At 43.0% G+C, this 22,569-nt stretch overlaps 1 protein-coding gene across 3 annotated transcripts in view; it reads left to right on the forward strand.

Annotated features, from left to right (window-relative positions):
• The window catches only part of BORCS5 (BLOC-1 related complex subunit 5), a 97,245-nt gene extending 75,536 nt beyond the window's left edge, over positions 1–21,709 (forward strand). For 2 of the 3 annotated variants that reach the window (XM_028119736.1, XM_028119735.2), the window contains one exon: positions 20,975–21,709. In XM_028119736.1, coding sequence (XP_027975537.1) covers positions 20,975–21,205 — 231 coding nt within the window. In that variant the 3' untranslated portion in view covers positions 21,206–21,709. Of the gene's footprint in view, positions 1–14,549; positions 14,658–20,974 lie in introns of all 3 variants that reach the window. The other variant, XM_088025924.1, reaches the window with a different exon arrangement.
• The last annotated feature ends 860 nt before the right edge of the window (positions 21,710–22,569 follow it).

A 22,569-nucleotide genomic window follows, 5' to 3' on the forward strand; every position in this document is an offset into this window, starting at 1 on the left:
GTGAGTGGAGAAGGGAGGAAGCTAGGTATTGGTATTTATGAAAGTGCTCTAGATGATTCTAACATGTGACTAGGGTTAAGAACCAGTGTCTTGGAGCATTCATTTTAAACAAACCGAGTTTAAAATTGTTTGAGGAACTTTGGGATTCACTTTGAGTGGTCAGTAGCTACCTGGGGTTGTTACAGAACAGAGAAAGAACAGTACTCACAGTACGCAGTACCTTGGTAGTTCTCTGAAGGTGAAGGAGGTGAGCACTGTTGTAGGGTTTTCATTAGTGACTTGGCATCTCTGTTGGTAAGTGCTAGCAAACTCCTAAAACATACACATCCATCTGTGCTCACTTCTAACCTCAGGGTTGAAATTAGTCACTTCCAAATGAATAAAGCAGAGGATGTAGTTTTGATATAACACTAACTCTCTAATATTATTCCAGATGTTTCCTGGAAATTTGGTTTCAAGTGTGAGGAAGTAACATAATGCTGTGTGTGTTGAAAAGTAAGGAACTTAATAACCTTGGAGAATATGTATTAGTGGAAGTGTAGAACCTGGATCAACCAGAGACTCATAAAGTTACAGGCCTGCATGCAGTCACTAAGTTTGGATCAAAGGGAAACATGGTTATAACTGTTCTGATTCAGATAAAAGAAAATAAGGGAGTTAGCTAAGCTTTCCTGTTCCTAAATTTGGATGATGCTCTTGAATAAAAAGTCTGTGTTTTACAAATTCGTGTGTCTGTGAGAGGAGTAGGAGATAGAAGTAGTCTTCCTTCCCAGAGAGCCTTGTAATTAATGCACACTGATCACCAGTTTCCTTGGTGGCTCCTGGGGGACCCCTCAGTCAGCCGACCAGCATCACTGAGCAACTGTTGCAGACCTACTCAGTGTGAAGGTTTTTAGGGGTTACGGAGAAATGCGACAAAGTGCCTGTGCGCTGAGAGCTTAGTCTAAGTGAGGGAACAGAGATATGCAGGACAGTAGCATGAAAGATGAGGCACTATTGATGGAGAGTGCTCCATTGTGGTCCCTAACTGAGGTGCTATGAGTTAAAGATCAGCATATCCTGGGGCAGGTGAGGTTGAAGCCAGCTCTTAAAGAGAAATCAAAGTTTGGGAAATGAATGAAATGAAGGAGGGGGGCGGAGCATTGCTGGTTACAGGAACACCTTGGCAGTCTTAGAAGAAAATTAACTTTGAGGCTTCAGATAACAGTGAAGAAACTAAACTTGTTCAAAAAACTCTACTCTGCATTAACCATAGAACATTGGAGTTCACAGGACCTTAGAGATCTGGTCCAGTGCCCTCATTATTTAGATGCAGAAATTGAAGCCTAGTAGAGAGGGTAGGCAAGTTATCCAGGGTCATGGAGTGAGGTGGTGGCCAAAATTATGGAATTAAAAGTGGATGAAGATCAAAGGAGGGTTTGGTGTTTTGTTTTGTTTTACAGGTGGTATACTTGAACATGCTCACAGGTTGATGGGGAAGAGACAGAAAAGAAGAGATTGTAGATGAAGGATAGAAAGGGTCTTGGAGCAGGGTCCCTGAGGCAGCAAGAGAGGTGAGATTTAGAACCCTAGGGCATTTGTTTTGAGAGAACAGGAAGAATTTGGACAAGTTTATAAAAAAAGAGGGTAACTGGCATAGATGAGCCACACTGAGGAGCCTGTGTATTCTCTGTGAAGAAGAGGGGAGGTCATTCATTGAGAGTGACCATTGGGTAGGAGTACTGTTTTGAGCACTGGGAGTCACAGATGGCTCAGCTAAGGGGGGATAGCATGTACCTTATATTTGTGGGTGCTTCTGCATAGTGGTTCTATGTGTAAACTCCAGAGCCTCATTGCCTGGATTCAAATCCTGGCACTGCCTCTAACTAGCTGTGTGACCTTGAACAAGTAACTCAGTCTTTCTGAGCCTCAATTTCTTCTTCTGTTAAATAGAGTAAGAATAGTATCCACCTCAGAAAGATTTTGGTGAGGGTTGAATGAGTTACTGTCTGGGAAGTACTCAGGACTTTGTCTGCCATATGGTAAACACTACAGTGTTGGCTCTTGTCGGTTGTTTTTAATATAAATAATGACTAAAGAGAAAAGCCTAACCCTAATGCCATGAATTGGCCTATATGTAGTTTCTTGATACCAGTAGCAGCCTGAATACTGGCTTGTTTTAAGCTGTACTCTCAACAACCCAAGTATGATAAAGAACTAAGTAGAGGCAAGACAATTTTTTAGCTCACTCTTGATTTCTCTCAAGCCCTGCATGATTTCTTCCATGCTAAGGATATGTGATATGTGTAATTTTTTGTGGTTAATTGTTTATTCTACTTTGTAAGTAACAAACCAGTGCCTGGGAACATGAATCATGAGAACTGTGAAATTGGATGGCAGTGAATGATTAGTCCTTGGCTTCTAGGCTGTGGACACATCACTCTTGTCATTTCAGTGATTTTTCTGTGATAACTCATTTCTAGTTAAGGTTCAAGTTGGCAGGCAGACACTTTTAGTTTTAGGTCACATCAACCGTTGAAATTTGGGTTAACTGAAAAGTGAAAGGAACGTAAATCCTACTAAATGAGGGTGCCTTCCCCAGGGGCAGGAGATTTGGGAGAGAAGGGCAGGTGGCAAATACACAGTCTCAGGAAGACATAGTTGAGACATTTGGAGCAGCTCTTGTCACTGACCTGGATCATGTTTCTGCCTCACTGTAGTTGCTGTCAATGGGTAAGTATGTTCCTAGATTGGAATAGTTTGTGAACTAAGATAAAACCACTAGGTTTATTTCATTATAGTTATTCTGTGCTGGCTCAAAGGCCTTGAGACTAAATTCATGGTATGATTCTGGTAATCTGTGTTTTTCATTCTTGGGTGTGTTGATAAGCATGCTATTCTAGGATACACCAATATAAAGCATTGAATGGAGGTTTAGATGAACAGGTGTAAGAAAGAATTTTAGTTCTGAGAAAGCCACATGATTACATGGGATTACAAAGAGACCCTAAAGTTTTTCTGATGCAGCCCTTTCATTGCACAAATAAAGGAAACAAGGTCCTTGAGTTTCTTTGGGATTTGCCCAAGATTTTTATTCTAGGTAAAATGATGAGATATGATAGAAGATTGCCAGCCCTCTTTCCTACATGACCATACTACTTACATTCTACTTCTTTGGAATCTTTCATTTTTATTTTATTTTATTTTTTAAAGATTTTTTTGTTTATTTGATAGAGACACAGCAAGAGAGGGAACACAAGCAGGGGGGAGTGGGAGAGGGAGAAGCAGGCTTCCCACTGAGCAGGGAGCCTGATGTGGGGCTCGATCCCGGGACCCTGGGACCATGACCCGAACCGAAGGCAGATGCTTAACAACTGAGCCACTCAGGCGCCCCTTTCATTTTTATTTTAGTTTCCTTTTTCATGCAGTAGACACTCAACTGGTGTTTGAAGGAGTGAGCCACCAGGCATGGGCTGGCACACACAGCTGGGCAAGGATTTCTTTCTGTTGACAGTACTGAAATCTTTAAGACCTAGGTGGAGCCATTTTCCAAGTATTTGGCCTCACTTCCTGTACCATGCTTCCTCCCATGGGGCTGGGGAAGAGATTGGTCAAGGTTAAATGAATCGCTTACAGTGTTGCACAGAGAATCAGTGTCTGAGGTGGCATTAGCCTTCATTGTAGCTCCTTCAATTAAAAGCCTGGTTCATGTGGATCACTGGCCTGGTGAGGCTGTTACCCTTTACCACCTTGAACTGAATCTCCTTTAAAGTTCAGCCTTGTTAGATTCCTGTTGCTGCTTTTAAACATACCCTCAGACTGTTTTCTGTTTGCTTGACCTCAAATTATGAAATGGGTTGGGAGTGTTTACTTAAAACTACAAATTTTGACAAGATCGTTGAGATGTTTGGCTTCTTTTTGCTAATGTGCTGAGGGTATTTAAAAGAAAGTTTTGTGTTCCCTTTCTATTTTACAAGTTACTCTGTTGTAAATTTCAGGTTGAGACCTTACAGTATAATTATAATTCTCCCCCATTCTTGTCCTTTGGGCAACTTTCTTTTTGGTAAGAAATACAACTGGTCCCTTAGGTGGCAGGAAATGCAGATGGAGGATTGGGCTTATTCTGGTTTGTCTGGCTGTAAGGTAGACCGTACAGTACTTCCTTGGGCCTGGCCCCACACTTCCTTTACACCAGCACTGTCCTGCCAAAAGGCTGAAATCCTGGAAGCAGGCCCAATCTAGTTTATTAATTGCCTTTGGAAATGTAGGCTTGTATTTTTTGGCGAGGCAGGAGCACAACCCAGTTATTTGACTGCTCCAAGATTTAACTCCCTTCTAATTCTGGATACTGACATATGAGTATGTGTGAACAGCAGCCCTCTTCCCCTCCCCCCCCCCAGTTTGCTTGCCCTCGACATGCCCCTAGACGGCTGGGGCTGCCAGCTTTTCTAGTACCAGCCGCATGAGCCAGCTACTAGAGCCTCCGTCCCTCTCCCGCCCATAGGTCATTTCCAGTCTGCCAGAGTGGGCAGTGGTGGAGGCCCCTTTAGCTGCCTCTGGAATCCAAGAGTAATTGCCATCTGTAAGCTAGAGCGTAAGCGCATTAAGGGCACGTGGGCTATAGAACTGGAAGTAGGGCTGGGAAAAGCTATTCCCTGTCCTGTCTCTTTCAGTGAAGAAAAACAAAGAATTTTAGCAAATTTGAATGTTGCTCCCGGGCTTGGAACAATGCCTGGCACATAGTAGACATTTAATAAATGTTTGTTAAATGAAGAACTTAATATATTCTTCAATTATTTTACTATCTTTATCATAGTGCCTTTATTCTATTAGGGAAAATAAAGGTTTGAGAGTTGTGTTAGGTAGGGTAGGCTAGACTGCAGCTATAAATAGATGAAGAAATGTGTAATGGCTCAAATGAGACAGAAGTTTAGTTCTTGCTCATGTTCAGGGTGGATGTTTCTGGATGGTAGCAGGTGACTCTCCTCCCTTGAGTTCAGGGATTTAGGCTCCTCCCATCATGTGGCTCTGCCATACCCAACCAAAGACCACGTCCTGATAGCACCCAGTTGGCAGAAGAGGAAAGAATGGAATAGCACAGATGGGAGATTTTGTGGACCAAACCTGTGTCACACGTCACTGTGGCTGGAACTCAATCACACGGCCGCAGCTAACTCCAAAGTAGGCTGGGAAATGTAGTCTATATGCATGCCCAGGGCTGTATTACATTTTGAGCTACACTTTGAACATCTGTGTCATCTGTCAGCTTATATTCCTAAAATGCATCTGTAGCCCAACTTTGAGATTCAGAAGGGCAGATTTTTATGATAAAGTTCACTTGATCTAAGTCCTGTCAATGAAAACCAGGTGATACTATGAAAACACTTAAGCTTTTCACATTAAGTGAAAAATCAGAACACAGCATTATACAGTCAATATGATTTCAACTATGTTAAATACCTTTTTAAAAAAAGATTCAAAGGAAACATGACAGTTGTGGTTGCCCGTTAATGATGAGATGATTGGTGGTATTTGTTTTTAGCCTGCTTCATTCTATTTTCTGTACTTTATATGTGTCTATCTTGAACATACATTTTTTTCCCAACTTGGAATACCTCTATTCTTCCCGCCCCCCCATAACATATGAGTCTTATTAGGGCTCTCTCTTCCTGGGTGCAGAATTTTGACTCACTGCGATAAGAACATGCCTTTCAGAACTTTGTATGCATGTGCCTTTACATGTCTGCTTCACTTATGGACTCATTCATCTCTGTGCCAGGCTCTGTTTTAGGTGTTGAGGATATATCACTGAACAAAGTAGAATTGTTTCCTCATAGAACCTTACGTGTCTGGGGAAACAGACAATAAAGGTAAAAAAGTAAAAAAAAAAAAAAAAAAGTGTAAGATAAGTGCTAAGAATGGAAATCTAAGGCAAGAAAAGGGATTTGAAATGTCATTGGGATGGAAATTATAGGTAGGGTGGACCAGGAAGACCTTTCTAGAAAGGAACTTGTAAGATAAAGATCTGGCTAGTACAGAGTGAACCAGGAGACTGTTCCTCAAAACTCTGCCTATACCTAAAATTTATCAAATTTTTTTGACCAATGACAATTTCAGTACCCAAAATTCTTGTCCTTATTAACAATCTGCTTATTGTCATACTTAATCTGGATGTTCTGAAGTGGAGACTTATTTGCTATCTCTGTTGTTAGTAGGGAGGACACTTGCAGATCCATATTTTTTTTTTAAAGATTTTATTTATTTGAGAGAGAGCATGAGAGAGAGCATATGAGAGGGGGGAGGGTCAGAGGGAGAAGCAGACTCCCTGATGAGCAGGGAGCCCAATGCGGGACTCAATCCCAGGACTCCAGGATCATGACCCGAGCTGAAGGCAGTCGCTTAACCAACTGAGCCACCCAGGCACCCACAGATCCATATTTTTAAAATATCACTAATTCTTTCAGGTCTCAAGGATTCCCAAAGGATTTATCTAGGATGTGTTCTTAGAGCTTGAAGCAACAGCTTTTTTCTGCCCATGTTGACAAATTTTATTTTAAAGATTTATTTGTTTATTTTTGAGAGACAGCACAAGCGCAAGCAAGGGTTAGGGGCAGAGGGAGAGGGAGAGAAGCACACTCCTCACAGAGTTAGCCCCAACGTGGGGCTCAGTCTCACGACCCTGAGATCATGACCTAAGCTGAAATCAAGAGTTGGACGTTTAACCGACTGAGCCATCCAGGCGCCCCAGCAAACTAGATTTTAATATTGTAAGCCTTTAGATGCCATCCTGGCATTACTTCACAGTTCATGCTACACGTGACTAGAGAGCTTACTACTTGTCTAAGGTCACATCAAACCACTAATAGAAATTGCTCACACAGAGAGTTAAGGTGACGGCCGCCCTGCAGCCTAGAGTGAGTGGGATCATGAATGGGAAGGTGCTCTGTAGGACTGCGGGGAGCTATGTAAATGAAGAGATCATTTTAGGGAGTAAAAGACATTTATCTCAAATGCAGCAAGACCAGGAGGAAGTGGTGTGAATCTGTAGAAGTATGAGTATTAGTGGCACAGTTTCAGGAATGATCTCTCCCTAACCCTAAGGCACCTCAGCCATTCCCTCTTCATCCTTGCCGAGACCTGGAGTCTCTCTGTGAGCACTGCCTCCCCTGCCTTTCCGTCCCAGAGCAGTCACAGTCGTATTCTCCCACGTCCACCATATTCACACTGCCCTCTGGTCTCTCCTGCTTCTCCGTGTCTCTCATCTTCCCTTCTGCTAGAGTCTGCTCCCCGTCCCTGCCTGGTGGATCTGACAATCCCATCAGTACCTGCCAATGGCCTGGGCATGCAGCATTCCTGGTTTCCCCTGGTCAGAAGCCATTTCCTGCCTCATTTCTCCCCACGTGCTCAGGCAGTGTCTGCTGGATGAATGTGTGTATTGAGCTGAGCTGTCACCTCAGCCTTCTGCATGGGTAATGCTATGGCCGTCACATGTCCAGTGAGGTCATCCAGCATAGGGCTTAGGAGCACACCGTCTGGCTTCAACTGAGATACGCCCAAATCAGTATGTTCGTATTCTCACATTCTTTCTTCAGGCACGGGGTAGAGAATTTTGACAGTAAAGTATTTACTTCCACACCACCTGTAAGGTCTGTTCTCTACTCTGAATCAAAAAAGGGACTGTGTTCACGGACGATTGGGGTGCATACATGGAATTATAGAGCACATGACCCAGTTTGACATTGTTTTAGTCACCTGAGCTTTAAATATTGACTGTGTCACTTAGGTTCATACAGACTTACCTTTATTTCCCTTTAGTCCTGGACACTGCTAAGGGGAGTCCGGGTTAGTGACGAGGCTCCCAGATTTTCTTCACCATCCACCCACTCCATCTACCAGCACAACTTCTCCAGATTCTCTCTTAATATAGTAGTAATAGTAGTCCTGATAACACAGCTGTCACTTTTTACATTGGGCCGCGTGCCAGGGGTGAATGAGCATTTTACGTGCCCTGTCATCTACATTTCCAAAGAAACTGAGATTCAGAGACCTGAAAGTTAAACCATGCGGGGTGACCCAGCTGTAAAATGGTAGAGCTGGGACTCAAACCCAGATCTAAGACCCATGCTTTTTCTACCATTCTACTTTCTTTCTCTTCTGTTCCTTACCCTAACACCTTGGCTTCTCACGTCCTCTCATCGTTCATGTGCAGTGCTCACACACTTTCCCTGACCCTGGCTTCCTTTACAATATTCCCTTCGTAATTTCATGATACACTTTTATACTTCAAAAGCAATCCTGACAGGATGCAGCCACACTTACAAAAATAACCCCGCAGACCCCACAGTTACACATTTAAAATGCCAACTCTGCCCTCATCCAGGCTAACTTTCCACACTTTCCCCTGATCACTCTTTTGAGAAGAGGGCCTTTTACTGGGATCTTGGGGGACTGGTGATAATGAGGGAGAGCCAGAGAGGAGACCTGTGCTGAGGGGCTTCATGCTGCCCCCACTCCCTCTCTGGGACTGCAGAGAGGGACTCTGACTAGGAAGGAAGCGGAACAGAGACTTCTCAAAGCCAGAGTGTGTCTTTGTGCCCCCAACTACTATCTTGTGTAGTGTACAGGGAAGGCTCTCCCAAGGGCAGGGAGAAGCGGGATTTCTGCCCTGAACTTTATTTGTACCCTGATTTTTTTTCTTCACTTGCTGCCTTTCAGAGGCCCTCACTAGCTCTTTTGTGAAGGATGGGGAGGAAAGAGGTAGTCGGCCGGACTTTCTCATACTTAGCTGTGGAAACTGCCTGAAGGCTTTGAGATTCCTCTCCTACCTTCCCTCCTAGGCCTAACACAGTGTAAGAAGGCGTTTGGGGAAGTTGGGCCAGTCATAAAATTACTGTTGGAACAAAGTGATGCAATTCAAATTCTTGAGGTCCTGGTATGTCTTAATTCTCTTGAAGGCCCAAATGTGTTTCTTTTAGGAGACATTTAGATACATTGTTTGAAAAAAGGAAACAGGATCACTTCAAAATGTCCATTATGTGGTAATCAATGCCATTCAGCCTGTGTTGTAATTAATGAAAACATTGGGGACAGTCTGCCCATTGTTTGTTCCTTTCGCAACAGGAAATGGCAGACTAATAAGGACCCGGGGAAGGTTTACGTAATGCCAGAAGGAAGTAGAAACTGTGCACAATTTTGACCTATATGCTCCTAATTGCAGATGTAGGCCCACCTGAGCAGGTTCCTATTCCTAACGGACTTAGAGATGTCTGATTTGACTTTGACATTCATTAACAACAGATTTGGGGGGTTCTTTATGGATGGAAATCAAGTCACAGTTTTCACACAGTTTAATTCACTTGACAAAGTAGAACGAACTGTGGAAAAGGAAATGTCACTGGCCGACCTTCATTCCTTGGGATGGTTGACAGCGACCGTGAGATGTGGAACCCAGCCCGGCTCTGGCAGTACCCGCCCAGTGGGCTTCTACAAATGGCTCAAGCACTCTGGAGTAGCCTTTACTGTCAAGGATTCCTGCAGCTCCAACATTCTGTGTTTAAGCTCCCTTGGTGAAGTCAAGGATTGTGTAATGCTTGTATAAGTGAAGCATCAGAGTCCAAAGTGTACAAACAGACTTTGCCAGTGAAAATGTCATTCCAGTTTATCTGCTGACAAAGATTATTCCCTCTGGTCTCCTCTGTTTTTGTTTTGTAAATATCCATGCTATATCTGGTAATTTGTTTTTTTTTGTTATTAAAAAATAAATCTTGGTGGTTAAAATAGGAACAAAAGTGTGTTCTTTCACTCCACTTGAAAACTGTCAGAAATTGCCATTTCAGTTCATCTGTTAAGGTTTTCAAAAAAAAAGTATGGAACACATTGTTCAACATGGTATGTATTTAATTGAAATGAATTGACATTCAAATTAATTAGCTCTGGGGAAAAGATAGGTGAAGATTAGAGGGAAAAGCATGGGTTTGAATTCTGGCTTCACTGCTGGTACTGGCTCTTTGACCCTGGACACATTCTGTGATCTGAGTCTCCAGTTCCACGTCTCTAGAAAGAGAGTGACATTTTCCCTATAAAACTTTTGTGAGGAACAAAGACTGTGTGTGTGGTACATAGTACAATGCCTAACATTTAATAGATACTCAAGGTATAGTAGTTGTAACTGTTATACATTATTTTATTACATTAATTAAAACAACTAGGGAATTACTGTTATATACTGTGTTCTGCCTACCTATCATCCTAATATGTACATGTGTTACAAAAAGTCCCACTTGTATGTACTTCAGGTTTTGATTTTGGTAGATCATGTAGATTGAGATTTGCCGGAGAGGAGTTTCTCAGCTGATTTACAGAGCAAATGTATGATATGAGAATAAATGGTAAAAGTTTACTTTTATAAGCTGTCCTTGTGAACTGTTGTGTACAGAAATAGGATTGCTTCAAAGTGTCCCATTTGTGGTAATTGGTGCCATCTAGCCCATGGTGTAATTAATGAAAACATCTTCCCATTGTGTCCATTGTGCAAGAGAGAGGCATCCTAGAGAAGATTGCCTCAGAGAGCTCCCAAATCCTCTGTGGGAATGATGATCAGGAGAAGGGTCAGAAACCCAAGAAAACACGTCGTTGACCTGGAAAAGTTTTTGTTGCAGCCCAGCACACGCTAACCTTCATAATCTTTGAATCCCCAGTAAAGGGCAAATGGTGAAGATGTGCTTAGGGATAGAAGATGGAGGGTTGGTCAGAATGGGCCAAACTGGTGGCAGGGGGCATTCGACTCGATTCTCTGAAGTGGAGACAGCTACTCATGTGAGTCAAAGACAAAATCAGATGGTAACTGATAGAACAACTAAGCCCAAGCACCAGGATCTGAGAGTAGAAGAAAGATCTTGAGAAGAAGGTGCCTCCACTGTTGGGGGAATGCAAACTGGTGCAGCCACTCTGAAAAACGGTATGGAGTTTCCTCAAAAAACAGAACTATGCTATGATTTAGCAATCACACTACTAGGTATTTACCAAAGAATATAAAAATACTAATTCAGAGAGATATATGCACCCCGATGTTTATAGCAGCACTGTCTACAATAGCCAAATTATGGAAGCAGCCCAAGTGTTCATCAACTGATGAATGGTTAAAGATGTGGTGTATATATACAATGGAATATTACTCAGCCATAAGAAACAATGAAATCTTGCCATTTGCAACAACATGGATGGAGCTAGAGAGTATTATGCTAAGTGAAATAAGTCAGAGAAAGACAAATACCATGTGATTTCACTCGTGGAATTTAAGAAACAAATGAGTAAAGGGCAGGGGAAGAGAGAGAGGCAAAGCAAGAAACAGACTCCTGACGATAGAGAACAAATTAATGGTTATCAGAGGGGAGGTGGGAGGGGTGGGTTAAATGGGTGATGGGGATCAAGGAGGGCACTTGGCGATGAGCACCCCATGTTGTACCTAAGTACTGAATCACTATACTGTATGCCTGAAACCAATGTAACACTGTATGTTAACTAACTGGAATTTAAATAAAAACTTAAATTTAAATTTAAATTAAAAGCAGAAGGTGCCTCTAGTCAGGATTGAGATTAAGAATGCAGCCATTAAGGGGTCAGTTTAAGAACCAGCAAGGAAGGTTCTGGGAGATTGCTGAGAACTCGGCTTCAAGGTACCTCTCACCCTTTTATAGTGGGGCAGTTCAGTGGTTGTTAGTATATTCACAAAGTTGTTCATCTAACACCACTGTCTAATTTCAGAACATTTTCATCACCTATATGTTAACAGTCACTCCCATCCCCCATTCTCCTATTTCCTGCCAACAGCTAATCTACCTTCTGTCTTTACGGATTGCCTGTTCTGGACATTTCATATACATGGAGTCATATAATATGTGGCCTTTTGTGTCTGGCTTCTTTCACTTAGCGTACTGTTTTCAAGGCTCATCTCTTTTGTAGCTTAGATCAGTATTGCATGCCTTTTTATGGCTCAATCCTATTCAGTTGTAGGGATATACACTGATGGACATTTGGGTTGTTTCTGCTTTTTGTCTGAACAATGTTGCCATGAACATTTGTATGCAAGTTTTTGCATGCACATATGTTGTAGTGCCCTTGGACATATACCTAGGAGTGAAATTGCTGGATTCTATAGTACTTCTGTATTTAACTTTTGGAGAAACTGCCAAACTGTTGTTGAAGCAGTGCACCATTTTACGTTGCCACTAGCAGTGCATGAGGATTTTAGTTTCTCCACATCCTCACTATCATCTGCCATTTTATTTTAGCCATCCTAGTGAGTGTGACGTAGTATCTGTGGTTTTGATTTCCAATTCCCTGATGACTAATGATGTTGAACATCTTTTCATGTACTTATTGGCCATTTGTTTTATCTTTGGAGAAATGAATTTGCAACAGCAGATTTTGCCCTTGGAACAGTACTGATTTATATGGCTATGCTAATGTTCTCTAATCAGGGGAGTTGGTAGTTTTGGCACTTAGAATATGTAAAAAGGTGAAGCTTTATGTAAAACACTGAAGCATTTCCAAAGAAGGATGTCTGTCCAAAGGAAGAACAAAGCTGGGCAGGATTTGGAATGTGGGAAGAGGGGCAGACGGCCCTTGGTGAGCTGGCCTTAGCCCTTCATGGCCTCTGCTTCCTACCCCATATTCCTAAATTGATCTCTTTGGGAAACAGGAACTTAAATGTAGAATGAGTACAGAGAAAGTGAACTATTGAAACCAAATAAAAGTTGACCTTGACACTTAAGTTAACTGAGAGACATTATTACATTAAGAACTGAACAATACTTTTAAAGGGTGGGAAAGATAACATGACTTTTTTTTTTTTTTTAATGTAGTCTCAGTTGAGTTCTTAAGCAGTCTTTTTTTTTTTTTTTAAGATTTTATTTCTTTGAGAGAGAGAGATAGCAAGAGAGAGCATGAGCAGGGAGGAGAGGGAGAAGCAGGCTCCCTGCTGAGCAGGGAGCCCGATGTGGGGCTCAATCCCAGGACCCTGGGATCATGACCAGACCCTAAGGCAGATGCTTAACTGACTGAGCCACCCAGGCGTCCCTTAAGCAGTCTTTTTTAACATTTTTTTTTAAACTTAAGTCACTGATAGGAAAACGAGTCTATTGATCATATAAACTTGAATTTTGTTAACTGTGGTACACAGTTTACTGATTTTTCTTTTGATCTGTGAAAAAGGTATTATACATATCTATGATTAAGGTTTTAGGAATTTAGAAGATGTACAGTATCTTTGTGAAGTTCTTACTGTATTATACATCTAACTTAAAACTATAGGCCTTTGTAGTATGTACCACTACTTTGAAAAGATTACCTTTACTTTGAAAAGGAAGTTACATCAAGCATTTTGATATCTTACATAGGATGACCGACCTGTGTGACACTAGCATCAAAGCTTATTTTATCAGGAAATCTTTTTTAAAGATTTTAAGTAATCTCTACACCCATTGTGGGGCTCGAAACCACAACCCAAGATCAAGAGTTGCAGCGTCCACCAAACTGAGCCAGCCAGGGCACCCCATCAGGAAATTTTATGTAACAAAATTTTTGAAGCAATGGACTCCTCTTGGGGAAGACACCATTTTTTAAAGCTCTTCTGCTTGCTTTCAAAATATCTTTTGAAAAAATATATATACATGCATGTACACCTATATATTTTTTATTTCACCATTTTATTTTACCACAAACAGTGGAAGGAGTTACTCATTCTCATGGCTGAACGCATAAATCAAAAACACATGGAAGGACTTGTAGGTAAATAATGATTTTAGTTATTATGTAGTGTAAAATGTTTCTGTCAGGAAACTACAAGATGAGTAGTGTGACTGTTGTAAGTTTTTCAGTAGCAAAGTTTGGAACAAAAATGAAACGTGTCAGTGAAAAACACAATGGTAAATTGTCACTGTGATTGTGTAAGCCTTGACGATAGTTAATGTACTAGCCATGAGGCATAACAATAAGTTCTCCCGCCGTTACAACAAAGATATATTGTGTCTGTTGGATACCTCAAAATGTCATTCTTTTCCCTGCCCTTATTTACTAAATTCCTTACCCTGTTTTTCCATGTCATGAAAAGGAATTTTTAGACATAGTTTCTATTTCAGTTCACATATATGTTATAATTTATGGTGCTCTGTTTTTCTGGGGGCTATTATAGGCTTTTTGTACATGTTATCTCATTACTCTTCACATCAGCCTTCTGAAATAGGTACTGTCATTATGCCCAATTTAAGGGTGAAGAAGCTAAGGCTCAAAGAGGTTAAGTGACTGGCTCAGTCACAAAGGTAGAGAGGTGCCTGGCTGGCTTAGTTGGTAGAGCCTGTGACTCTTGATCTTGGGGTCATGAGCTGAAGCCCCACATTGGGCATGGAGATTACTTTAAAAAGAAAAAAGTTACAAAGGTAAGCAGTCATATGCAGAACCAAGATTTTGACCCAATTCTGACACCACTCTCTTCATCTGCAAGCTATATAAGTTGGTTGTGAATCTAGAATGATTCACCTTAATTTTTTTTATTTATTGTGTTGCTTCCATAGAAGGCTGCTCCTCAGAGAGTGACTCTCAGTCTCAGTTGGAGCTTAGGAATGCCTTCAGATATCTACATAGGTCATTTGGAGGGTCTGAACAGTCAGTTCACACCTGAGGTAAAAGCTCTGGCTAAACCTTTGGGAAGTGAACTATTGAGAATTTAAGCCAGTGGGTCTGAAAGCATTGGAGTCTGCCACTCGAGCTCAGTCAAGACAGGAGTTTCCATGAAACAGGTCTCCCTGAGGTTCGATGTGCAACGTTATGAATAGCCACTTCTCATTTGGCAGTAGACAAGGAATGGGATTTAGTCTTGGTCATGAGCTAGAAGCCTCCAGAGTGATTTGAGAACTGAGTAGAATTTTTTTCCCGCCAGGGAAGATGTGTCAGAGCTTTAGCAAGGGAGTTCTTTTCAGACAACTGTTTGGTTAGCATCTAGCTACTCTTTTTGTTCCTTTTCCTTTTTTTAAAGATTTTATTTTTAAGTAATCTCTACACCCACTGTAGAGATTGTTCATTGTGGGGCTTGAACTCACAACCCTGAGATCAAGAGTTGCATGCTCAACCCACTGAGCCAGCCAGGCACCCTGTTTTTTTCCCTGATCTGTAGTTCAGTTTCCTTAATAGTGCCTGTAGGTGCAATCTTCAGACAAGTTTTACTTGTATACATTTTGAATTTTTTGTCCCAAGAGGGTCAGATTCCATGTCCAGATGATCTCCTGGAGGATTCTTCACTGACCCCTTCTCCCCTACCTTTCTTTTTAATAAACTCAGTTCATATTCAGCTGATCAGTTGGAGGCTTACTTTCCTGAAAGGGGTCTTAATTCTCCTTTTAAAGATTTTAAAAGCTGATTTTTTTCCCTTAGAAATTCAATTAGTGTTTTAACAAGACAGAAGCCCCGGGCAGTACTTTTTTTTTTTTTTAAGATTTTATTTATTTATTTGAGTGAGAGAGAATGAGAGAGAGCACGAGAGGGAAGAGTGTCAGAGGGAGAAGCAGACTCCCTGCTGAGCAGGGAGCCCGATGTGGGACTCGATCCCGGGACTCCAGGATCATGACCTGAGCCGAAGGCAACTTAACCAACTGAGCCACCCAGGCGCCCCCGGGGCAGTACTCTTGAAAATATCCCAAATTTGGATTTTTTCATTCTTTCTTTCTTTTTTTTCCCAAGATTTTTTTTTTTTTTTTTTTTTTTGAGAGAGAGTGAGCACAGAGCAAGGAGCGGGGAGGAGCAGAGGAAGAGAATCTCAAGCAGACCTCCCTACTGAGCCCCGCGCCTGACAAGGCAGGGCTTGATCTCACAACCCTGAGATCATGACCTGAGCAGATATCAAGAGTCAGATGCTCAACCAACTGAGCCACCCAAGTACCCCTGGCTTTTTTTCTTAATATTGGGTTTTAAGAGTTCTTTACATATTCTAGATGTCTATTATCAAATATATGTATTGTAAATATTTTCTTTTAGTCTGTGGCTTGACTTTTCATTTTCTTAATGGTGTCTAAGAAAAGTTTTAAATTTTGATGAAGATTCTTTGCCTACTCCAGATAGCAAAGGTTGTTCTCCTGTTTTCTTTTTAGAGGTCTTATAGTTGTAGCTATTATGTTTAGGACTGTGATCCATTTCTTGGTAATTTTTGTGTATGGGGTGAAGTGTAGGGGTCCAGATTTATTTTTTCCCATACAGAGATCTAGTTGTTCTAGTACAAATTATTGAAAAACTTTACTTTCCCCACTGAATTACCTTGGAACCTTTGTTTAAAACAACAACAACAACAATTGACCACATATGTTTAGACCTATTTCTGTACTCTCTGTTCAGTTTCATTGATCTATGTGTCTCTGTGCCCATATCATACTAACCTAATTATTGTGACTTTATACTGTCTTGAAATCAAGTACTGTAAGTCTTCAAACTTTGTAGTTTTTTAAAAATTCTTTTGGCCATTTTGTGTACTTGGAATCAGCTTATCAAATCCCTGCAAAAAATTCCTTCTAGAATTTTGATTCAGCTTGCAGTTGACTCTCGGCAAGAATTGACATCTTAATGATATTGAATCTTCCAATCCATGAACATGGTATACTTACCCATTTTTTAAGATCACCTTTAATTTTTCACAGCAGAGTTTTGTATTATCAGTGTACAGGTCTTGTAGATGTTTTGTTGAATTTTCCCCTACGTAATTGTTGGGTGCAATTGTAAATAATGTTTTTAAATTATATTGTCTAGTTGTTCATTGCAAGTATACAGAAGTACAATAAATTTTTGTATATTCGCCATCTATCTTGCAACCTTGCTAATAAACTCACTTGTTAGTTTTATTAGTCTTTGGTAGATTCCTTAAGATTTTTCTAAGTACACTGTCATGTCATCTACAGATGAAGACCCTTTTATGTATTCCTCTCTAGTTCCTATGCCTTTTATTTCCTTGTATGAATTTATTACACTGGCTAAGACTTCTAGTACAGTGTTGAAAAGAAGTGATGAGAGTGGACATCCTTGCCTTGTTCCTGATTAGATAAAGAGGGTCCTTTACCACTGTGATGTTTGCTGTAGGTTTTCATAAATGCCCTTTATTAGGTTGAGGAAGTTTCCTTCTGTTCCAGATTTTCAAAACTTTTCATAAATGAATTTGTCAAATGCTTTTTCTGCATCTATTGAAATGATTATATAATTTTTAACCTTTATTCTGTTGAAATGGCAAATAACTTTATTTTTCAGATGCTGAAAAGGCTTTCATCTTTGAGATAAACCTCACTTGGTTCTGATGTATCATTGCTGGGTTGATTTGCTAATATCTTGGATGTTTCTGACAGTGGACTGCCCAGATGAGCAATTAGGCTGTACTATCCAAATAAGGTATTTGGAACAAGTTTGAGCACATTCTACAGATAACTCATGTCTTAGTAAAGCCTGTAGTTACACCCACAAATAATTTCACCTTCTTTTTTACTTGTCCTTTGACGTGTACTGCCATCAGAGACAGTATATGCATGTCCTAGCAGGGCAACATTTGAGGTATGAATTTAAGAGTAAACAGTGAGTTCTCTGAGGGCAGGGAATTTATCTCATTCATTTCTACCCGTATAAGATTAAAGTTAAGTGGTGGTACAGAGGTCCAAAATCACAGTGGCTTATACAGAATGGAAATTTCTTCTCTCGCAGGCCTGGTACTGCTCTCATCCACAAAAGTCCTCATAGACCTAGTCCTCTGGTGCTCTGCTCTACCGTCCCCGGGATGTGACCTTACTTGTTCGCCGGTCGAAGGGGGCTGCATCTGCATGCTGCCTGGAGGAGCAGAGTGAGGGAAGGGATGAAGAAGGAGGAGCAGGGTCTATGCCAGCTGAGTTTTAAGGAAGATACCCAGAAGCTGCCATGAGAGACTGCCACATATACGTACCTCTGACTAGAACTTAGTCATGTGGTCAAAGCAAGGTGTGGGTTTTGAGGCAAAGGTTGTGGAAAATAAGCAGTCATTCTCTGTTGGAAAATCTAATAGTTTTTTCACTTACATGGTTTTTCTGAAACAAAGTTATTTGCAACATTTCCCTTTCTGGGCCTGTTTTCTAGAAGAGCCAAGATACGTTAACAAAGACAGTGGAAAACAAAAGTCATGTCGATGTACAGAGTAAGCTGTGTGGGGTACAAACAGTGTGGTTCTCGGTACCTGTGTCCCCAGGACCTTGCATGCGGGACGGCACACTGTAGCACCAGCAGAGGTCTGTTGACTGTGTATTATGTATCTGCTTCCTCATCAGAATCTCTGTGCCAAAAATAGAAATAGGAAAGGTGAATAAGGATATGTTCCAGGTTGTCAAAATGGTAAGATTCGGAATTGCATTAGATACTGCCTTACTGAAGTCTGGTCGGACGTGCTGGAGTCCGTCTGTACACACGTGGGTACACACAGAGGCGGGCACTAGGGGTCAGCGGCCATGTTGCCTCAAGAGAGTGAAGGGCAGGGACATGAGAAATAGGCATCACCAGTTTTGTTACACTTCCCCAGGTTTTAAAGTCTTACTTGCACCAACTCGAGACTTTCCTGGCAGCAGTCAGAAAGAAGGGGAAAAGGTTTAAAAGGCAATAACGTCTCCATCATTCAATTCAATGCCATGCCCCAACTAAAATCTAATGGTACACTCTCTTGCTCGGGGAATATGGGTGAAAGGAAGATGCTAGACTGAGGAGGTTTGGCTTCTAGTTTTGGTTCTGTCGCTGTGAGACCTCGCAGGTCACTCAGCTTCAGGTTTCTTCTTCTGTGCTTTTTTCCTCCATGGACTTTCAGGGAATTGACTCTTGACAGACGTACTGTCAGCGTGTGTGAACAGCAGGCTCGAATTACGTGAGCTCCCCCAGGCACTAAACATGAAGTGGATTTAGGCAAAAGCTCTGGATACATCAAACACGGGCCCCTGTCAGATGTGGAGATGTGTGGGCATGTCTGTCACTTGAACAAATACCACTGTCTGATCAAGTATAAGTCGGGGGAGTGGTTGATTGCCAAGGCCCTAAGACAGGACAAGTTAGAGTCTTGGAGGCCATTTCAGATAAACTTCATAGGTGTTTGTCTAGTCTGGGAGAGTTGGCTGTGGGGAGGACGGGAATGGCCCTGCCAAGTGAAATGTGGTAACTCAAGATGGTTCTGAATGCTGGAGCAGGCAGTTCAGTGGGCTCTGCTGGTTCTTATGAGGATTCCAGCAAGCTCCCAGGTCACCCACTGTCTGTTGGAAGGTGGAGTGTTTCTAGGTGCTGAACTGAATTGCCATATTCTGAAAAGGCCCAGTGGCTGGCTCTCAGGAACACTATAATTTACTGGCCCACTACCTTCAAAGTGCTGAATGACTGAACAGCGTTGCAGAGAACCATCTGAAGGTATAAATTGCTTCCACAGTGTTGGGAGGTGGCTGTTTCCCTCCCCCCACTTCCTCCCACTAGCTGTTTTTTTGTCCCCTGAGCATTTCAGAACAAGTGAGGAAAGAGCTAACATAGAAAAAACAAGCGAAGTTCTTCTAACACCTTCCTCACTCGCCTTCTTTCCACACCCCCCCAGACAAACAGTATAAAAATAGAACTAGTTATTTTTTCTTGGGGCTGGCTTTGGTCTCCTCTTGTTTGTTTCGTTTGGTGTTTGGAGGGAGGGAGGGAGGGAGGGTGGGGAGGGGCAGAGGGAGAGGAAGAGCAAGAATCTTAAGCAGGCTCCATGGCCAGCACGGAGCCCAACGTGGGGTTTGATCTCACGACCTTGAGATCGTGACCGCAGCTGAAGCCAAGAGTGGATGCTTAATTGACTGAGCCACCCGGGCGACCCGTGGGTTGGTTTTTATCACACCATTTCCAGAGGCTCTGGTAACATGTATTAGGTGCCATCATTTTGCATGAGGCGGGGGGTTGGGAAGGGGCACACTCCTGGAGTGGATAAGAATGAGGGGCTGAAGTAGCGTTTGAACTCAATTTAAGGGTCAAAATTGGAGTCTTGGTAGTTTGTTTTTTTCCCTACACAGGAGGGGTGGGTATAGGCACCTGACGGGCTGGACGTTCCTGCCCCCTATTTTTATCCAGGTGACAGGTTCCAAAAAACTTCCCCAGGGGAAGAAAATAGTCACAAAAGGGGAGCACAGAGCCTAACATTTGTTTAACTGGGGGAGGGAGTGCATGGAGCAGTTTGCCTCACAGCAGTGTGGTGCACGGTATGGACTTGAGCCTTGGCTGTCAGAGAAATCCACCCCTTTCCCTGCACTTGTCCCCCCAAGGGGCCATCACCCTGCAGCCATTCAAGGAAGACAGGGAGGAGTGACAAATGTGAAGCACCTCTGAGCCATGCCAGGTCCTGTGCTGGGTGTGTTCTCTCACTCCATCCTCACAGTTGGGGAATCAGTTCCCTGGTTTGGTTTTTTTTTTTTTTAAGATTTTTATTTATTGGAGAGAGAGCAAGCGAGGGAGCATGAGCAGGAGGAGCGGCAGCAAGAGAGGGGGAAGCAGACTTCCCACTGAGCAGGGAGCCCGATGTGGGGCTCGATCCCAGGACCCCGGATCATGACCTGAGCTGAAGGCAGACGCTTCACCAACTGAGCCACCCAGGCGCCCCTAGGTCCCTGTTTTTTGCAGATGTGCAAAAAAAGGTAAGTATTATCAACTCAGGTGGCAGAGCCACATTCAAACCCTGGTCTAATTTCCAAGCCCAGGATTCTTTGAGTAGAGAGGAAAAAAAAATCTGACGGTCTCAACAAGGTATAAGTGGCTCACATGCCCAAAACAGAGCCAGAAGCAGTCATCTCTGAGTCCCCCTCCAAAGATGACTGTGGGGCAGCAGTTGACAAAGCTGAGCCCGTCAGCTTCCATTTGGCCCGTGGGACTCATGCTGGGCACCTGGTCCTCTGGAGAGGAGGACTTGCTTCCACTAGGTTTAAGGTATTTCCCTTCTTTCCTCCCTCTACAGATGGATTTGTCTGTAGAAACTCTCTTCAGCTTCATGCAAGAGCGCCAGAAAAGATACGCCAAATACGCGGAGCAGATCCAGAAAGTCAACGAGATGTCAGCCATCCTCCGCCGCATACAGATGGGCATTGACCAGACTGTGCCCCTGATGGAGCGGCTCAACAGCCTGCTGCCGGAGAGCGAAAGGTTGGAGCCCTTCAGCATGAAACCAGAGCGAGAGCTCAGGCTCTAGAGCTGCCTCTCCCCTCCGGCCAGGCTGTTGTTCTGTGGGAACAGAGCCTGGCACCGCCAATGCCCTGAGGACGTTGGGAACCAAAGTCCCAGGAGGTGACTGGATCGTGAAGCTGGTTGGAGGCTCTGGGACTCCCGGAAGGGCTGTGACGCGGCCCGGCTGGCCTGAAAATCTGAGCCTGCCCCACCTATATCCCCTTTCCTTGATGCATTTTTCCCTTTGCAAAACGAACCAAATTGATTCTCGGTGCTAACCGAAGTTGGAGCATTTGAATTATTAGGAGTTGGTTACAGAACTGTGTCGGGCATTCTTTTTATTTTGTTTAGATTTTTTTTCTTTAATCGAGAGTGTATATTGTCAAGTCTAGCTTGTGGGGTAAAGCTCCAGAGAGAAGGGGAGAAATATTTTAAGAAGCTCTGTGTCCTTGATGCCTTCATGAAATTTTACTCAGTAGGCTTTCCGTGTTATGAATTGTTGTAAACATAAAGAACTAATTTAATCCAAGTATCTGTGTTGTTCCTACCCTGTTGACGTCACATCAGGTCTTTATCTGGGGCACCCTGTTCCTGCCGTGGCTTAACACTGGTGTTTTTGTTGTGTGCTGGGTTATGGTGTCCGTCCTGCGTCGTCCTCGGAGACTGAGGACTTCCTTTGAGCACCCTCATCGGGCTCATCTCCCACTGATAGCTGGTTTCCTTAATGCAGATGTGGTTTAGGTTTCTTTTTATTACATCAGCACTGGCAAGACTCCAATGTCTGTAAGAAGGTTTTAACCACATTTATTTTACTAGCCCGGCAACCCTGCGGCGTTAGGCAGCCTTTGAAATGCCTGCAGCGGGCGTGTATCAAGCCCACTCGAGGCGCCTGACATGGTGCCCCGACTACAAACAGGGCTCCGTGGTCCCGGCCCTTCCTTTCTGAAGAGAGGAAACTCTCAGGGCTGCTGAACTGCCAGGAGTTTAGGACAGGAACCCACCCGAGTAACCACAGAAGTACTTAGTGCAGGAGTGTGCACATCAGAACCGTCCCCGGGGAAGAGAAGACTGATGACGCAAAGAAACGGAACGGAGGACGGGGCGCCTGGGGGCTCGGTCGTTGGGCGTCTGCCTTCGGCTCAGCTCACGGTCCCAGGGCCCTGGGATGGAGCCCCGCATCGGGCTCCCTGCTCCGCGGGAAGCCTGCTTCTCCCTCTCCCACTCCCCCTGCTTGTGTTCCCTCTCTCGCTGTGTCTCTGTCAAATGAATAAAATCTTAAAAAAAGAACGGAGGAACAGATCGAGGCAGGAACATTGCGACCAGGAGCTGGGGCAACTGGTAAGCCTCTGAGACCAGGACATCCTGTCAGGACTCACCTCGCTCCCTTTA

The sequence above is a fragment of the Eumetopias jubatus genome, unplaced genomic scaffold, assembly GCF_037043125.1.
Source record: "Eumetopias jubatus isolate StellerSeaLion01/CBP00866 unplaced genomic scaffold, mEumJub1_p1.0 scaffold_8, whole genome shotgun sequence".
Classification (NCBI taxonomy): Eukaryota; Metazoa; Chordata; class Mammalia; order Carnivora; family Otariidae; genus Eumetopias; species Eumetopias jubatus.